Source organism: Ambystoma mexicanum, chromosome 8 (genome assembly GCF_040938575.1).
Source record: "Ambystoma mexicanum isolate Mex_15411 chromosome 8, UKY_AmexF1_1, whole genome shotgun sequence".
In the NCBI taxonomy this organism is placed as follows: Eukaryota; Metazoa; Chordata; class Amphibia; order Caudata; family Ambystomatidae; genus Ambystoma; species Ambystoma mexicanum.
Window position 1 is genome coordinate 787,551,282 of NC_090929.1, and position 20,173 is coordinate 787,571,454.

At 45.6% G+C, this 20,173-nt stretch overlaps 1 protein-coding gene across 5 annotated transcripts in view; it reads left to right on the forward strand.

The window, feature by feature from the left end:
* ARL6 (ARF like GTPase 6) overlaps nt 1-20,173 on the forward strand; it is a 2,156,307-nt gene that overhangs the window by 1,184,188 nt on the left and 951,946 nt on the right. For all 5 annotated transcript variants that reach the window (XM_069610619.1, XM_069610618.1, XM_069610620.1 and 2 more), the window contains one exon: nt 13,689-13,757. In XM_069610619.1, the coding sequence (XP_069466720.1) occupies nt 13,689-13,757 (69 nt within the window). The remainder of the gene's footprint in view (nt 1-13,688; nt 13,758-20,173) is intronic.

The following is a 20,173-nucleotide window of genomic DNA, read 5'->3' on the forward strand; positions in this document are numbered from 1 at the left end:
CTGGTGCCTGTAGCGGAGAGGAACAAGGGATGGTATTCCCTTTATTTTTTGATCCCGAAAAGGGACGGGGGATTGAAACCCATCATTGACTTGCGTCGGTTGAACAAGCTCCTCAGGAAGGACAAGTTCAAGATGGTCACTCTTTCTCAAGTCCTCCAGGCCCTTCAACTTCAGGATTGGCTGGTGCCTCTCGACCTCAAGGATGCTTACTTTCATGTGCTGATTCATCCCAAGCACAGGAAGTACCTGAGGTTCGCGGTTGGCGACTCGCATTTTCAGTTTCGGGTCCTGCCGTTCGGATTGACCTTTGCCCCGAGGGTCTTCACCAAGCTGATGGGGGTGGTGGCAGCGTCTCTCAGGAAAGGGGGATTCACGTCTACCCCTACCTAGACGATTGGTTGATCAGGGTGCGCTCTCCTGAGCAAGCCCTGGATCATCTCTCCATCACCTGCCACGCCCTTCACAAGCTGGGCTTCTCCCTCAATTTAAAGAAGTCCCATTTGACACCTACCCAGTGGCTCCAATACATCGGAATTGTGCTCGACACATCCCTGGGGCTGTGTTCGCATCCCCAGGTGAGGGCTCATCACATTCTGCAGATGGTAGACAAATTTCAATGTGCCCAGAGTCTCCTGGTGTTCGAGTTCTTGAGGTTGCTCGGCCTCATGGCATCCTGCATTTTTCTGGTGCCAGAGGCCAGGCTGCGGATGAGATCTCTGCAGTGGGCTCTCAAGATGCAGTGGTTGCAGTTCTCCGGCAGGATGTCTGATTCCATTCAGATTCCGCCCTTGGTCACCCAGGATCTTCTGTGGTGGGCCATTGAAAGAAATCTGATGAAGGGAGCTCCGTTTTGGCAACCGCGGCCGGAGGTGACGATCGTGACGGATGCATCCCTCATGGGTTGGGGACCTCATGCCAACAAGTTGACAGCCAGCAGCCGTTGGTCTCCGTCGGAGTCCAGACTCAACATCAATCTGTTAGAGCTGTGGGCTGTCAGGCTAGCCCTGAAGGCTTTTCTGCCGTCTGTGTGGGGGAAGAGTGTCCTAATTATGACGGACAATACAGTGGCCATGCACTACCTCAACAAAAAAGGGGGGGCAGGGTCACTCCCATTGTGCAGGGAGGCGATGCAGCTTGGGTTCTGGGCCATCCAGCAGGAAATTTCGATCTCGGCAGTTCATCTGGCTGGAGACAAAAACGCGGCAGCGGATGCTTTGAGCAGGCAGAGCACGGTCTCTCACGAGTGGGAGCTGGCTCAGGAAGTTCTGTTGGAGATCTTCACCCTTTGGGGAACCCCACAAGTGGATCTCTTCGCCACCAGTGTCAACCAGAAGTGCGAAAAGTTCTGCTTGCGGGAATTTCCTCCAAGAAGAGCTTTAGGGGACACGTTTGTAGTGGAGTGGTCCTTCCTGCTGCTGTACGCGTTTCCTCCAGTCCCTGTCATTGCGCAAATGTTGAGGAGGTTACGGAGGTTCAGTTCCCAAATGATCCTCATTGCTCCGACATGGGCCAGGGGAGCGTGGTACCCGGACCTTCTAGACATGTCCATCTGCCCTCCATGCCGTCTTCCCTACCGAGCAGATACGCTTTTACAGGAGGGGAGTCGGGTTCTCCATCCAGTGGTCAAGTCCCTCAGCCTTCATGCTTGGTATCTGAAAGGTTGAGGTATAAGGATTGGGACCTCCCCGAAGACGTTATGGAAGTGTTGCTTTCGGCCAGATGGCCCGCAACGAAATCCCTGTACTGTTGCCGTTGGAGAGAGTTCTGCGACTGGTGCAGGGTACAGAATGGGGATCCTTTCCAATGTTCCATTCCTTTGGTTTTGTCTTTTTTGCTTTCCTTAGCCCACAAGGGCCTGCAAGTGGGTACCATTAAGGGTTACCTGGCAGTGCTGTCTATATTTAAGCGCTCGTCTGAGGAATGTTCTTATTTTAAGATTCCTTTGCTTTCACAGTTTCTAAAAGGGCTAACTAATGTGTTTCCACCGTCGCCTTTCCAGGTGCCGGGATGGGATTTGAATTTAGTTTTAAAGTTCCTGATGGGAGCTCCCTTTGAGCCCTTACATTCTTGCCCGTTGCGACTGTTATCCTTTAAAACTGTATTTTTAGTTGCGGTTACTTCCGCACGCAGAGTGAGTGAGTTGCAGGCACTTTCCGCTAAGCCACCCTTCACTGTGTTCCATAAGGGCATGGTTGTCCTTAGGGTGCGGCCTTCTTTTCTTCTGAATGTTGTGTTGGAATTCCATTTGGGCCAGAAGGTAATTCTTCCGGCGTTTTATCCACCTCCACATCCTGGTAAGAAAGAGGAGAGGCTCCATAGGTTGGACCCTAGGAGAGCTTTGAGTTTCTATCTCTCACGGATGTCCCGGGTCAGAGTGGACGATCAGCTCTTTGTTGGTTATGCTGGAAGGCGTTTAGGTCAGGCTGTTTCCAAGCAGACCTTGTCCAGATGGATCATTTTGATGATCTCTGAGTGTCACCGTTTGACGGGAAAGGACCCTCCAATAGGCTTAAGGGCTCACTCTACTAGGGGTGTGGTTGCCTCCACTGCTCTACAGAGGAGAGTTCCGAGTCACAATATTTACGAAGCAGCCACATGGGCCTCTGTCCATACTTTTGTGAGACACTATTCCTTGGACTCCATCCATGGGCAGGATTTGGCCTTTGGGAAGGCAGTCCTCTATTCAGCAATTTGATTGGGTATTCTAATATTCTAAATTTGTAAATTCTTTTCCCACCTCCATACTTTGGTACTGCTTTGGGAGTCTGTCATAGATGTGGAATACGTCAGAGGACACAATCCCCTCGAAGAACAAGTTACTTAACTTATCTGGTAACTTTCTTTTGATGGGATGGTCCTCCGACGTATACCACATCGTACCCTCCCAGCCTGCCCCTCTATAGAATTTCTGATGCGATTGCAGCTGACGTTTCCGCAAGGCTTTCTGCAGTCATACTGGCAGGAGATTGGTGCCACACGGTCTGGGAAAAAACTACAACTGAGGCTACGGGTGCTGTGTGTCCTATATATATAACATCCAGTGACGTCGACACTCGATGGAGGCCCTCGAGGGACAAATGTTGACGTTATCGATGAAGGACGCCTACCCCGAAAAAATTTCCAAAGCTGCACAGCTGTGGACATTACCTGTCATAGATGTGGAATACATTGGAGGAACATCCCATCAAAAGAACGTTACCAGATAAGGTGAGTAACTTGTTAATTGCGTTTTATTCAACGGATTTCCTAAAATTATACATGCATCATTCCCATAGACGACCCTCATATTTCCTGCATTTGCCATGTTACTATCTATTGTTGTGATTCACGCCTTAAATGATTTGGACCCCTGTTTGCCTGAGGAACTGTGCATTCTAGTTTCTGAGCACATGTGACCTTACGTCTCCTGTGTCTCATGTGCCTCGTGTTGAAGCGTTCATAAAATCATCAGACATTTTAATCGGTACGCTTCGTGGCCGTCCGCTTTCAAAATTTGCATTTTGGCCCCCAAAATACCTTCACTTGTAACGGTTTAAACATTCACTGATCACATATTGAACATATATATTCCAGAAATCTTTGCTGACATGCCTGCGTCAGCTGCCCGACTGCGGGCACATTTATGATCAATATAGAGCTGATAGCCCTTCTTGTATGTGTGCGTTCCAAATGTGCCATTCATTGCACTTACCAATTAAAATGTCCGATGACTTTATGAACGCTCCGACACGAGGCACATGACACAAGAGACATATGATCCACATGTGCTCAGATACTAGAATGCACAGTTCCTCAGCACAAACAGGGGTCCACATCATTTAAGGCGTGAATAGTAACATGGCAAATGCGGGAAATATGAGGGTCGTCCATGGGAATGATGCATGTATAATTTATGGAAATCCGTTGAATAAGACACAATATTATGTTACAGGTGGGATTGAACTGATGAACCTTTGCTATCTAAGGATCCTAGTCTATAAGAACTGATAAACTAAGGTATTACATTAATACTTACTTATGGTGACCCAATAGAAGAAACGCGAATGATTCTTGCATTAAACATTGTTTTAACTACAGATAAATATGTGAATATATGGGAAGGTATTACCCAAATTGTTCGTTTACAATTGTTCGAATGAACAATTGACCGAATTTAAAGGGTCACAATTGACCTTTTCACAATTGACCGTATATATATATATATATATATATATATATATATATATATATATATATATATATGGGTTTTGGGGGGTTTGGCGTTGGGTGGGGGGTTGTGGGGTGTTTCCCCCCACATATATGGTACAATTCACCTTCACAATTCGGTCAATTGTGAAAAGGTCAATTGTCATTCGAACAGTTGTAAAACGAGCAATTCGTATACAACCATATGGGAAGGGCACCATAACTAGTTCTATCTGGGGTTGCAAGGATTTAAGGAATCAAAGAATAATGAGGCTGTGACTGTGCAAAAGGAACCCTTAATATATGTTTATGGAACTTTTCCAATTACCAAGTAACCATGGCAAAACAGACTAAGACGTACGATGGTGGAAATGACCAAGCCACATAAGCAGTGATCTAATCATATATCGTTTCTTTCTTTTTCTTTTTTCTCTTTTTTTCTTTGTTGGTTTTCTACCTTGCTAGTATGGTGTGTTTGCAAAATATGACTTTTTATCTTAACCCGAAACTTCCTCCCCTTCACCACTCCTTCATCTCGGTGATGTGAATATGATTATCTAATTTGTCTTATTTTGATGTTGACATGGATTTTGTCTCATTTGATGTTGACATGGATTTTGTATGACTATGCTTTTTAACATGACATTAATATTTTTTTCTTTTGCTATATATGTTTGAAAGTCAGATGTGATTTTGTGACATAAATTGCTCAGATTTGAAAAAGACACAGGACGTGCCAAAATACGTGTTATCAAAAAGGGCTCTCCTACGGGAGTTGAATGACTAAGAAATAAAATAACTAGACAAACCACAAATAACACGTGTGGCGCAGAGTTTGTGTGAAAGCCAACTTATATTTACCAGAATACAAGCCTGACACCTTCCGATTATACACACATCTCTGTAACATGCACTTAAGACTGTCAGATCCTTGCAGTATCTGTCAAGGAAGCACCTTATGTACACACTATGAGACACCTTTAGTACTTGGCGAGGAAGCTGGTGTGAGCTGATAGAGCAGTGCGGTGGATGGAGGAGGTTTTACTACAGGCCAGCCCAGAGAATTTCCATGTTATATATAGCGCTTGCTGATACTGGTGTGATGCGCTCACTGAATTGCTTCCTGCTATTGTATTTCTTTTGCGCATATATTTTTAAGAGGAGCCACAGAACTCAAGAAACAGCACAGTGATTTCATGTGTCTATGACATTCATGTGGACCAACTGTGCATCACATATTATTATCTCTGTGGGCATGCATGGGCCTTTCATCCTGTCATAATCAATAACATGAGGATGACTGATTTCAGAGCATAACAGTAGGTCTTAGTGTTATGAAGTAGCAGGTGTGAGGCACTATGTAAAATACAAGTTATATCATTTTAAAGTTCCCCTCACTGTTCTTCAAGTGGAGATTTCCCAAAAAAGTGTATGTCAGTCCATCAAACTGAATGAAAAAACACACTGCTTTGTTCAAATTTTCCAAATCTCACTGATCAGCTTCCATGCTCATTTCAGGTAAACAAATATTCTTTCATGCTGTTCTGTTGTAAAGAAACATAAAAGTCATCTTTCTTTCCACAGCCATCCTGAAAACCACCCCACTCATATTTTGGGGGACTTCGTGGTGTGACCTCTGCGATCCACAAAACCCATCTCACGTTGTGCACCCCAGTTTAATGCATGGTGGCTAATAAGCGGAAAATATCTGAAGTGAACTGAGTCGTTCTGATCCATGGCTAGAAGACGCTTAAAGCATTATGGATCACAAATAATGAATAATGAACACCAAGTTATAGTTTGAATTGCATGTGAAAGTTCATTATGGTACATAACATGCATTATTCCCACTCCCAGATATTTCCTTGTTATTCGGTGATGTGCAGACTTTCACCAAGTGCTTAATACAAACTTAAACTGGTCCCCTCGCCTCCCTTGAGGCTAACCAACTGACCAACTGAGAGATTCTGACAATTTACAAACAAACATGTGCTGGGTAAAAAAAGTGCCTGCCTTGTTTTGCTTTCTTGAACTAACTTCATTCATATACCTAATGTGCCATCCATCCTTCCTGCTCCTGGGCTAGAGGGCACTAAAGCACAGCTGTTCCAGATCATGAGGCAGGGAATCCCCTCCCCCACTCCCTTTGTCCAACTCCCTGCTGCTCCAAAACATGTGGCCTGTGCGCTGTGGGTGAAGCAAGCCTGTGTGGGGGTGTGATCCCATGTACCCTGCTGCTGTTTTACACAAAGGAGGTCGACTGTGACAAAGCAAGCATTTTCCTCTATGCCCAGGCCATCTCACCCTATGGGCTACAAATTTACAAGTAGGTAATGAAACGAAAATGAAGCACAGGGTAAGAAACCACCTGTGAAGCTAATGGGGCTCAATTTTCCATGAGGCGTACCATAAAGAAAATGCGTAAAGGGTTACGTAAGACTTTTACACATTCTCTTTCCGGAACGGCTCATTTTCATTTATTTTAATGGCGGAGAGGCGGGGTTGAACGCAACTTGCTTTTCCGCCGCCTCCCTTCCTTTCAGTCCTATGAAAGCCTCCTCATTTGCAGCAGCATTAATTTTTCATGCAGGTGCAAATGCTGGGGATCTCTAGGGAGCCTGCCAGCTTTATGTTCCAGCATAAAGCTGACATGCTTCATAGGTATCCGTTGTAAATGCTGCCAGCCATGCGTTCATGGTTGGCAGAGTTTTCTCTTTTTGCATGGCGGAGTGCAAAAGTGCAGGGCAGAAGGCGGGGTACACGCTTGTACTCTACCTTTTGCCCTGCACATTTGCACTCTGCTGTGCAAGTGACTAAAGTTTGGTAGTTTGGGGCCATCTACTGGCTCCCCACAGCCAAATTGCGTGCAGGATGAAAATTAGCTCCAATATATAAAACGGTATAATTGAAGGATAAATATATATTTGCAAAAACTGCTCGAATTGAGATGCCAATTAGGAACTACACTATATGTTTTATATATTGCTGAACCATGTGGCATTCAGGACTCAATTTTAAAAATAAAAGAGGGGGGACTCTAAGATGGCTGCCGAGTGGAGAGCACCACTGGACCAACGAAGTACTAATCCTGAGCTAAAAACACCCTCCCCAGGCGTTATAGCGAGCGGAAGACTGCACCAAGATAGCCGAAGCCACGTTCCCCTTCCTGGGAGCGAGGATCAACAGAGACACAGAGCGGCCTCCCAGTGCTTAATCACCAGCAGGAGAGCCGGAGCTGATAGGAGAAAAGGGCCCAACCAGCGGAACAACCCGGCACCGCAGACTGGGCACCCGGGGACCCGAAGAGGAACGCCTGCAGCCCAGACCCGGAAGAAGAAATCGGCTCATCTACGCTTGTCCCCACCGTTCCGACACACGGAAGGAAGCACCTGGACCTAATTGAGGAACGAGGGGGGCCCCCAGAGGGAGGACGAGCTGAAGGACACTCCAGATCGGCTAGAAACAACAAGTGGTTTGTTATTGGCATTTCCCCTGTCGGCAGCCCAACGGCAGGAGGAAATGCTGACCTGACCCAGGCTAAGTGAAGTGAGCAGGAGAGGGCAGCGAGAACAGAGGACTTCGAGCGCAAGGCCGCATAATGAAGACAGGGGGGCCCGGCCCAGAACAACCCCCCAGAAAAGAGGCAAATTCAAGCGGAGAGAGGCCTCCATAGCCCAGACAGCAGGAGAGCGGTGGAGCACAACTCTCCATCTCCCCCTCACATATCTCCACTCTGCATCCCATTTAAGTGAAGCACCCCCCGAGGACGGCGCACATAAAATGAGTAAAAGAAAGTTGACTGAACAAAAGGAACTTAAACCATTAACAGAGAAGGTGAGCCGGGGAAGGCCGTAACCAAGATAAGGAAGAATAAAGGGGGAACATCCCGAGAACCACACTGCACACAACTCACAAGACAAGGGAGAGAGCCATAGAAGCACCCCCCTCACACCACCGCTCAACCATGTTGAAAACCAGGGCGAAAGAACCACCAACCACATTGAAGGGAAGCAAGAATCCCAGGAAGGCGCCCTGCAAAAGATCTGGGCCAAAGAAGTTAATTCCCCATGATGCGAGACAATTTAGCAGAGGGCTTGCAAGACATAAAATGAGACATAAAACAAGATGGAAGAAACGGGTGGACATTAACGAAAGAGCTGACAGAGAACTCTAGGAGATCCGACACCGTCTGGAGCACCTGGTAACTGCAACCCACGACCTCGAGCTCCAGTCCCAAGATTTGGAAAATATATCCAGGAGATCGAACCTTCGACTCAAATGCCTCCCAGAGGAGGTCTCGGACAAAGACCTCGAGGCAGTTGTCAGAAGCATTTTCGCAGATCTCTTCGACACAGAGGACACTCCAGAAATAAAAATCGGCAGGATTTATAGGGTGGGACCCCGCAGGACAGAACTGGGGGCGAGAGCAAGGGATGTCATAGCAGCCCTTCACAAGTATACAATTAAGGAAAAGATACTCAAAAAAGTGAGAAAGATTAAAATAATAACCTACAATGGGGTAGACATTCATCTCTTCCAAGATTTAGACCAGATAACCCTCACCAAAAGGAAAAGAATGGCCCCTGTCCTGTTAGTTCTACGAGGCAAAGACATCCGCTACAGATGGACGTTCCCGTTTGGGTTAATTTTCGACTAGCAGGGGAAACACCACAGAATTACGTCCTATGAAGAAGGAGCAATAATCCTGGGGATCGAAGAGGAGGACCAAACCCCAGTAGACTCCTCAGTAAATCTTCAAAGCAACCTCAAACCCTGGAAATGGTCGACAGTGGGACCCAAAAGACCTAAGAAAGGGGGATACCAACCACAACTAAAAGGAGGGCCCACATCTGGAAAAAAGGAGAGTGGAAACTACCCTGCAAAGAATTCTGACTGAACAATGAGCACAAATAGGTACAGGGACACACTAGCAGCCCAAGCCTGGGGAGGACAAACAAGAAGGTCTACACATATGGTCCCAGGGGGAGGTGGGGTGGGTTCGGGGGAGGATCTTGGAATGGGTTTGGGAGAACCTGCAGAGGACCGACCTGGGAGAAGTCAAGGGTTCAACCCTCGAGAAACCAATTCGAGGGGGGCTAGAGACTGGTTGAACCCACCCATCGGAGGGGAAGGGAGAGAGGGAGGGTGGGGGGAAGGAAGGAGCAGGGGAAAGGGTGGAGGAAGGAGGGTGGAAGAAGCATGGGGGGTCTGGACAAGAGCCTATGAAGAGGCAGCAAATATAGGAAAATCCACAGGACAATGGCAAGAGATAACAAGCTCACAATAATATCCCTTAACGTCAATGGTTTCAACTCCCCAGTCAAAAGGAGGACAATTGAAAGATATTTAAAGAGGGAATGCCCTGACATCATAATCTTACAGGAAACCCACATTCACACCCGGGACAGAGATAGGTTAAGAACAAGGGGATTCCACCAAATATACCAGTCAACGTATACTAGTAAGAAAGGGGGGGTCCTACTGGCCCTCCAGAATGACCTCGACCTTATAGTCTCGGTGAACGACAGGGATGCGCAAGGGAGATTTTTTGCCATGAACCTAAAGGGGAGGGGGAGGTGTACACGATTGCTACGATATGCACACCCAACACAGGACTACTCACACGCCCATCAATTTCACTCTAGGGTAGACTACATATGGACATTGTGTGCTCTTCTGGGATGGATAATAGGGATAACTGTGGGGACAATAACCTTGTCAGACCATGCTTCCATTCTGCTGACAATCAAAAGGAACTTAGGTCCCCCAGGGCTATGAAAATGGCGATACCCTGCATTCCTGTTTAAGGATGACAAGCTGTGACAAGAGATCACGGAAGGGATAGTGGGCTTTTTCAAAGATAACAAAGTCACTTATATAATCCAGCAGACGAGGTGGGACATGTTTAAGGCAACAATCGGTGGGAAAATTATAGCCACCAAGGGCTATAGGGTCAGGGAAATGACTCGTTGAAATAAACGGAAGCTCAAGGAGGTAATGACTTGGATGGGAGTGGGAGCGAGCGGGGAAACGAGGAGGCAATATAGAACAATAAGGGGCCAAGTAGAGGTAATACAGACCTGGGCGGTGGAACGCTCCCTATTATCCCTCAAACAGAAGCACTACATAAAAGCAAACAAATCAGCCAGGCTACTAGCCAGAATGCTGAGAAAAGAAAAGAAGGCCAAAATCAAACTAAAAATAAATGTTGAGGGGGACAATACAACCACTAACACTGACAACATTACCTGAGAATTTTTCATATACTACACCGAGCTCTACAGTTCAGACAACCCATTGGTACAAGCCCAAGAGGGACACATAGAAGAAATCAATCTCTTGGGTATAACACAGCAAGTGAGGGATACCCTAGGACAAGAAATCACTATCGAGGAAATCTGAGGGGCCATAAAAGCATTGCCCCTCAACAAGTCGTCAGGCCTGGACGGATTCACCTCAGAATTCTACAAGATACACAGGGAAACCTTACTACCACACCTAGCTACCCTATTCAATTAATTTAGCTCCATGGGATCCATTACTCAATCCAGGAAGAGGCAAAAGTAGTCCTCATACAAAAAAAGGGAAAAGATCCAGCTGCTTGTGGTTCATATAGGCGGATTGCTTTAATCGACGTTGATGCCAAAACCTGTACGAAAATACTAGCAATTAGACGAGAGCAAATACTTCCACATATTGTAAGCACAGACCAATCGGGTTTCGTCAGGGGCCGACAAGCTAGCGACATCAGAAGAAGGATAGCGCATCTCATAGAAAAGATCAATAAGAAAGACACCCCAGCGTTGCTAATAGCTTTGGACGCCGAGAAAGCTTTCGATAGGATCGAGTGGGGGTTCTTATTCACTACCAAGAAAAAGATGGGATTCAGGGCAAAATATTTGGCTAATATTAAAGCTAACTACCAACATCATCACTGCGAATAGCCACAAATGGACAACTAATAGAATCTGTTAAAGTACAGCGTGGCACAAAACAGGGATGCCACCTCTTGCCCTTGTTTTATGCAATACACCTGGAGCCTCTCTTGGCATCAGTAAGAGCTAATAAGGAAATAGCAGGGGTACCATTCGGGGGAACAGACCATAAAATAGCACCTTCGCCGACGATATGTTGCAAACAATAACACACCCTGAGACCTCCCTAAGAGTGATAGAGAGATGCAACAATTCGGTGCTGTTGCAGGACTGAAAATAAGCACACACAAATCCGAAATCCTAAACCTGACGATTTCAAAAGAAGTAGAGATTGAACTTAAAAAGGGTTCCCCGTAGAGATGTGTCGAGAAGGCCATAACCTATTTAGGAGTTAAACTAACAAGAACGACAGAAGAACTTTGCATAGCAAACTATCCATTCCTACTAGAAACTATTAAGAACAAATGGATAGACAGGGGCCCTTTGTCCATAACATGGTTAGGCCGAATTAATGTGCTGAAAATGGTAATTCTTCCCCAGTTGCTATACTGCTTCTCAGCCCTCCCAACACAAGTACCTGCCTCCTTATTTAGAGCTATCCAAAAACACACAAGTAGATTGTTTGGAACAATAGTAGTCCGAGGATAGCGACAAGGGTAATGACAATGCCTAGGAATACAGGAGGAATGGGGGAACCGGACTTGAAAGCATATTATCTGGCTTCTCAAATAAGAGTGATTAGAGACTGGCTGAAGGACGACCGGGACAAGATTTGGCGATCAATGGACAAAGCAGTGATAGGCGAGAGCCTAGAGGAGGTACTTTGGAAACCCAAATCAGAGAGGCCTCCCAACATGTACTGTAGTAAGAAACTGTCTGTGGTTGAAGAGTCTTGGGATGACATTATTAAGCGCGCCCACACTACCTCTTCCCCATCCTCACTCACACTGATCTTTGGTAATGCACAATTTACCCCGGGGTGGAGAGGCAAGGCCTTTAGTAAAAGGGAAGAGGGAGGGTGCCAAAAGATCCACAACATGTTCGAGGGGCCAGAAGTAAACTCTTTTAACCAATGCAAGGTAGACTTCAAGGTGGGAGAAGGGAAATCACTCCTGATGCTTGTTCCATTTTGCTTCCTCTTAAAATTAAAAACTGCGACAAGGGAGATCATCCCCTCTGCTTTGGTCGATTTCACAATTGCTGAGATGAAGGGGATCGCTCCTGATGCTTTGGGCAACTTTACAACAGTTACTGAGTCAAGGGAGCTCACCCTGATGCTTTCATTAGTTTTGCCAGAATTCCTGAGACAAGGGAGATCACTCCTGATGCATTTGTGATTCTCCCCAATCCCCTTTCTGCTCTACCATGGTCCCCGCTATTTCTTTCTTCCTCTGACAACATTGTTTGTTCTTCCTGGGACATTGGGCTGCCCTGCTGCATTTGTCATTCATCACCGCTCTTTCCTCACCTCTCTCTACCCCACTTTGGTTATGCAGGGACTCTGGTTCCAGTATCGGCATTGCTAAAGGACCAACCAGTCCACCTCGCTGAGGTCACATCACCGTTAGCCGGATCCTCTCTTCTGCATTGGCTAGGCCTCCTCCTAGTTCCTGAGGCTTACTTTGACCTTCCAGCAACGTCCTCTCGACCGAGGAGTTGCTTCTCCGTCTCATGTCTTAGTTGCTGGGTTTGAACTTCCCAGGCAGGTGCGTCTTCATGGTGGCTTCTCTCTGGTTTCCCTGGTTCACTTCCGAGCAGTCTTTTGTCTGTTTTTATGGTTAACTGGGTCCTCCCCCGCCCAATGTCAAAGTCCCTTGTCTGTATCAATGAAGCACGCTTCAGGCCTCCTTGGGGCCACCTCTTCTCAGTACTTTGGAAGTCACATGAAAGAGTAGTTTTTATAACTCATGTAATAATCTTCGTCACAGAATTTCCATAAAACAATGAATTAGATTTTTATAGGACTAAAGGTAGCAGTGGCACAATACCATGCATTGGTACCATCCGCGGCTTTCCTTCCAGATCTAAGCTCAGAGGGTAAGGGAGTTCTACCATGGATCAGGAGTCACCACCATAGAACAGGAGTCCCCATTCCCATGAGGGAAGTTCCTTCCTGTGAGGTCCTTCTGCTTTTTACCACCCCTAGGGATAATATCGGGTAGCAGCCTCACCTCCCTAGCCTCACAGAGAAGGTCTCCCCCATGGGGAAAAGTGACTTGATGCCACGATTCTTCACAGCTATGCAGAGAGAAAATGAGACTTCACTGCACTTACTTTGTTACTTTGTTTTAATGTGCTCCTTCTATGGCTCTTCCCAGAGCAGCACTGCATCCACGTGCTGAACCCTCATTAAGATTCAAGAGGGAGCTGATGTCAAGTCGAATCCCACAGCATTCATACAAACAGTGTTTGCTTTAGTGGTCTTGATATTCTCAGTGAATCTTCCTCAGCTAGTATAATGGGAGTCTTATTGTTGATTGAATATTAGCATGTTATATTTTACTGTTGATTGTATTTAAATATTGAGCGCATCATTCTTTATACATCTGACTGTTGCCCCTTGTTCAGTTTGTCTTTTACAGTATTTGATATGTCTGGTCAAGGCAGGTACAGAAACCTTTGGGAGCACTACTACAAGTAAGTACTTTGATATATTATTGATGTTTCTGCATGCTAATGTGGATGCCCTCTACTCGTTGTAAACCTAACGGGCAACCTAACATAACAAGGTATTGCAGCAATATGGTAGTCACTCAAACAATATTTCTAATGGTTAGTGTTAACATCCGTTTGTCATTTTATTTCTGAAAAGTTCTAAGTGCAATCGTCTTTTCTCCACTAGGTTAATTTCCACCTACTGATTTGCTTTTTTCTGTCCCAACCATTTCATTTCCACCCACATGCCTTCTTCTCTTCACTCAACCACCACCTCCCATGCTGTCATTTTTCAACTCCATCTCTGTGCTCCATCCTGTCCTGTTCTTCCTTACTTCTACAAAATCAGAGCCCGCTCGGACATGGGCAAGCAGGTGTTTGCAGCTACTGGGTGCCTGGCGCTATTGCTGTGACCCTGCCTGCCAATAAGTTCTGGAGCCCTTCTCCCAGCGGTGAAGCCCGCGCAGACAAGGGAGAGCGTGTGTTCACAGCTGCTGGGTGCCTGGAGCTATCACTGTGACCTATGACCCTGTGTGTGTTTGCAGCCACTGGTGAGCCTGTGACTTGTATTTTGCCTGCAATTATCGACCTGCAACTACCAGTGGGGACAGGAAGGTTGTTGTTGTCCACTGCTGGCGGGGTGGGGGGAGGGCTTGTGGAGGCATACTTAAGATTGAGGCTCAAATTGATTTCAGCTGGATGAAAAAGCGCAAAACACGATTTTACTCAGGAGAAGTAGCTCCTGTTGTGCTTGTCATTTTGATTGGATCGTTTGTTTTGATACATGGGCACAGGAAACTGTGAATATCGTTTTTTCTTCAGATGCCTTTCCCCTTGAAGTTCCCCTTGAAGTGTTGGGACTTTTGCAGCCATCATCCACTACCATTGATTGATTTTTTATTGACTATATTAACTCTTTTTTTAAATTATAATTATTTAACAGGCCGATTGACCAACCTGCTTATTTGCACAGCTCGCTCAACTTGCTCATTTGCACAATTTGCAAAAATTGCACCACTTGGTGATTTTTCTAATTTGCACTATCCGCTAAATTTGCTCAACTTGCTTACCCACGACGATTTGACTTATCCTGTACAATATTGCCTGCTTGTACAAGTACTACATCAACTTTGGTTTGGGTGATGGTGGTAGCTCGAAGCCACAGACAATGAGCAAAAGGAAAGCAGCTAGCTCGATTTCTCCAGCAGAAGGCCATAAGATTATTTAAACTGACCAAACCTATTGACGATGTCAGCAAACTCATAACATAGATTAACATTCTCCCAGGAGACATTGCAGCTATTGACAAAGTCAGTGCTGGGAAAGGTGTTGCAGGGACAACTGGCGGGCGAATTTTAAATTCCAACTAATTTTAAATACTAACTATAGTACAGTTTCTAAAGCACCCGATCTTGCATCCTTTCCTTTTTTTCAAGATATTACATTTCTTAATTTTTTTCAACACATGGCTGAACAACAAATATATATGTGTTTACATTCACGACATGCAGTGCATATTTAATAATCTTATTGTGGTTGTCTAGTAACAACCTCTATTAACTACCCAGGCCCCCCTCCATCCCCCTAACTAGCCAAATGTAGTAGCCGTGCTTCCCTATTGCTCTTGTCTTTCGCTCTCTATAGACTCCACTACAACCAACTTGCACTTTAGCTTCCATTCTTTTCGAAATTTGGATTGAATAACGTTAATGTGAGTTCAGACCACTGTATCAATTCTATCCCATGGTCCTGTTTTTGCTCGTTCATCGCCTGTTTCCATACTTCTGTCTCAGTTATTGTCCATTTTCGTAACTCCCTCCACCACTTATCCACTTGCAGACCCTGCCCTGATTTCCAGTTCATGGCATTGCTTTGCTTGGCTAACACATATATTAGGTCCTTCAGTTTCACTAGTGCTTGACCTTTCTTGCTCCTATGGTAGAGTCCCAGTATGCATACCTCTAAGGAGTGTACATCTAGTTCTATGCCTCCTACAGACACTTTATGTGGGATTTCATTCCAGAATGTCCTTAAAATCTAACATTCCCAAAACATATGTACCATTCCTGCATTTATGATCTTACATTTGCGGCAACTCTGACTTTTTGCACCCTCAAATCCAGCAATCACTTCCGGGGTCAGGTAGGCGCTCTGTATTACATACAATTGTAAAAGCTGCAATCTAGCATTTCTGGAGACTTCCTTCTGATAGTTCGAAACCTTCAGCCATTCCTTGCCTGTAAAGGCCATACCTATTTCTGATTCCCATCTCGCCTTGACTCGCAATTCCTTACTGGAGTGGTGTACTATTAACACATCGTATAACCTTGATATGGTGTGCCCTCCCTCTGAGATATTTATTATAGTTTCTACATCTTCATGACCTACTGTGTCTTCCCCTATTGCTGGCCACCTACGCTTAATTGTATTTGCTATAGAATTGTATAGGAGGTATTGTCCTTTCTGTAACCAAGTTTTTTCATGCAGTTCTTGAAACTTTAGTAATGTGCTTTCCCCCCGCAGATCCCCTATTGTAATGATCCCACACGTTTCCCAATGTAGCCGCACACTGCCCCTTACTCCCCTGCTATCAGTCATAACTGCTGCTAGTGGAATCTGTGTTGGATCTTCGATGTCAAGTGTTTTACAAGTTCTTTTGCCATATTTGCATACCCATTTTCACTAACTGGGGATATCCCTGTGGTTCTGGCGGGGGTCACCCATATTAGGTCTTTCAGGTGTAGATGATGTATTGCTGGTTGTAGTAGTGCTGTGCCTACTGTAGGGTCGTCCGCTAGCCAGCCTTCTACATATTGCATCTGGCATGCGAGGTAATATAGTTTAAAATTCGGGATTCTCAGCGCCCCTTTGTAATAAGATCTCTGAAGAGTACTGAGCGCCACACTGTGTCTACCTCCTTGCAACAGGAAGCTTCTGCACTCTTTTTCAAGTCTTATAAAGAATTGTTTGGGCATATTGAATGGGACATTCCCGAAGCAGTGCAGTGTCCTGGGTAGTGCCACCATATTTAATAGTGCTGCTCTTCCCATTACCGCCAGTGGTAACTTCTCCCAGAATGTCATTGAGTTAACTAATCCTTCCATCACTCTTATGGTGTTGCGCATGTGTTCCTGTTGTGGGTAATGTTGTGGGTTATGATAGACATCCAGCCCTAGATAAAGGAAGGTGTCTCTTTCCCACGGACGTGTTGGTGTCGGTAGCTGAACGATACGTCTGCTAGCTAGTTTGGCCAATGGGAATGCACAGGATTTGGTCTTATTTATTGTAATCCTGACAATATTCTAACGTTATCTAGCACCTCCAATACTAGTTGTAGGTTATCCTCAGGGTTCTGTAAATACAGTAACATGTTATCGGCATACACTGACACAATCTATTCCGATTCCGGCTTCCTGATGTTCCTGTCGCAGGAATACTGCTATTGGTTCCATTGCAATTATATAGAGCATCAGAGATACTGGGCAGCCGTGTCTATTTCCTTTTTGTAACTCCCATTTATCAGAGAAGACATTCCCCATTTTAACCCTAGCCATAGGCTTTGTGTAGATCAATTTTACCCATTGCATGTAGCTGGGCCCAAAGCCTAATTTAACCATAGTCTCGTAGATCCAATCCCAATGAACTGAATCAAACGCCTTCATTGCATCTAGTGAGGCTACAGTGCAGTGCTCTGGCTTGCCTTCCGTGCTACTAATTACATAGTGTAACCTCTGTAGGTTACAGGAAATGTTCCTGCCTGGAACATGTCCTGTTTGGTCAGGGTGTATGATCTCGGGTTATTACACAATCGAGCATGTTCACTAGTAATGCAGTAAGAATTGTACTGTCCTGATTCAATAATGACAGGGGCCTGTAAGAGCCACAGTCAACCATTTGCTGATTAGCCTTAGGAAGTGGAATTATCACGGCTTCCCTCATACTTTCTGGGCGTGTTCCTGTCTCAAAAGCCTTGTTGTATACTCTGGTCAGGACTGGTGAGAGGCTGTCTGCATATACTTTATAAAATTAACCCAGTAGCCTGTCCATACCCAGTGCTTTGCCTGAGGGCAGTGCTCTTATTACGGCTGTCACCTCTTCTACCATTATGGGTTCCTCTAACAAATGAGATTTCTGTATCTCCAGGTGTGGTGAGATTATAAGGTCTAATGCTTCTAGCATTTACTCGTTTCTCTCCCCCAGTTGTCCCTATACAGCTCACTATAGTATTCATAAAACACTTTGTTCACCCCTAACTGGGTATTACTTATGGTGCCCACTCTTTTCTGAATGGAGTATATTGGTGCTTTTCTACCATCGCTTTTGTATAACCATGCTAGCAGTCTTCCTGGTTTGTCACCATGTGCATGTGTTTTCTCAAAATGTTTAACATAGCTAAATTTGCCCAGCCTGTCCCATTGGGTCAGACTATCTTGTCTCAATTTTATTTCTGCGCTCAATTGGTCTTGCCCTGCACTGTTGTTCTTCTCTACCTCTGGTAATTCTCTTTCTATTCTAGTTAGATCAGCAGTTATGACCCTGCGTACCACCTGCTTTGGATATCATCTCACCCCTGCTCACCACTTTGAGTGTCTCCCATACCATCCCCACTGATTTTACACTCCCCTCATTCATTTTGAAAAAAGCCTCTGTGTGCTCTCTCACATGCTCTTTAAATGCTGTGTACAGTAGGGACTCACTCCGTAGTCTCTGGGTCGGTATTGGTGGCCTAGGTGTCAATATTACCCACTGCAGCTCTAAGGGGGCATGATCTGACAATACCATTGCCTTATATTCCGCCTCTTCAAAAATGCCTGTTCCTCCCCGGTAAATAGGTAATCCAGTCTTGTGTACACTTTGTGTGGAGTGAAGTGATGTGAATAGTCCCTTGCTCCTGGGTGGATCTCCCTTCATATATCCACAAGGTTAATGAAATGTAGGAGGGTATTCAGAACGTTTGCCGGTGGCACCGGTCTTCTGAACTGGTCATCTGACCTGTCCAGTTTGGGATTTAATGTGCAATTGAAGTCACCCCCCCCCCCTCCACAGAATGACCCCATCTCTATATGGTGCTAGCCTTGCATACAAGGACTGAAAAATAACGTAGCATCGTGGTTTGGTGCATATGTATTCACTATGCATACTTCCCTGTTTTCAAGTGTGCCGTGGATCACTGCCATCCTGCCTTCGTCATCAGTTCTGGTGTGTAGTATCTTTAGTGTGACCGACAGGGCCACCCAAATTAGAACCCCCCTCCCTAGCATAAGCAGAGTATAAGCAGAGTATGTGGAACCCACTTCTAAGTTGCCCCATTTTGTGTGAGTGTGTCTTGTCTAGCTTTGTTTAGGTGCGTCTCCTGTAACAGGGCTATTGTCTGTATATGTAGATCTTTAATAATTCAATGTCTCTTCACATAATTGTTAAGACCTCGAATGTTCCAAGTCATTACCTGAATCCTACCTACCATTTTGTTCATGTCTTTAGTCTCTGCGCCTTTCTCCTTCTCGCCATTACTGTGCTCCCTGTTGTGGCCTCTTGTATGTTTGTACTGTGGTATACTCCATCTGGCTCTCCCTCCTTGCCCTTAATCAACTTCCCACCTACCCTTACACCCAACAACCCCAACTTTAACTGCCCTGCTATGATACACATGCTCAGACAATCCGGCTACCGCTCCCTCCTCTCGTGGTCTGCTGACCAGGCGTTCGGTGCCCAACAAGTGGGTACTTAGCATACCTAACAAAATTTTAGGGGTGGTAGGAGGGTCTCACTTCTCAGTGACTCTCCTCTCCTGAAGACTGCGTCTTGCTTCCTGCAGTCCTGCTCCCTGCAGTCCTGCTCCAAGTCAGTGTTCTTGTGCGGCGTTCGTTATTTGTCTTACTAAGTGTGTTCCCATTCTTAGTTCATTATATCACTGTTCTTTGATTCCTTCGGTACCCAATGTAATCTTCAAGCCTTATATCACAACCCTTTAGAATGTCCCTAGAGCTTGATCATAACTCCAGCACTCCCTGTGATCAGTCTTTCTCCGATATCAGTATTTTCTCCCTGTCCAGCCGGTCTTGTGCTTCCGTTGGGTTGTAGAAAAACAGGGCCCGACCATTATGTAGTATCTTCAGCCTGGCTGGATAGGTTAACCTGTATTTCAGGCCTGCCTTCCTAAGTCTCTCCTTAGTAGCAATAAATTGGGCTCTTCTTTTTTGTACTTGAAAGGTGTAGTACTGGTATATTGCCAGTTTGGCTGAGACCCTTTGTATTGTTCTCCCTCCGTCCTCGAGAATGCCAGAATCTTCTCTCTGTCCTTGTAATTTAATATTTTTGCAATGATGGGCCTAGGAGGAGTGATGGTTTCCTTACCAAGGAGCGATGTGCTTGCTCTACCGGGAATCCTTGCGTGAGGT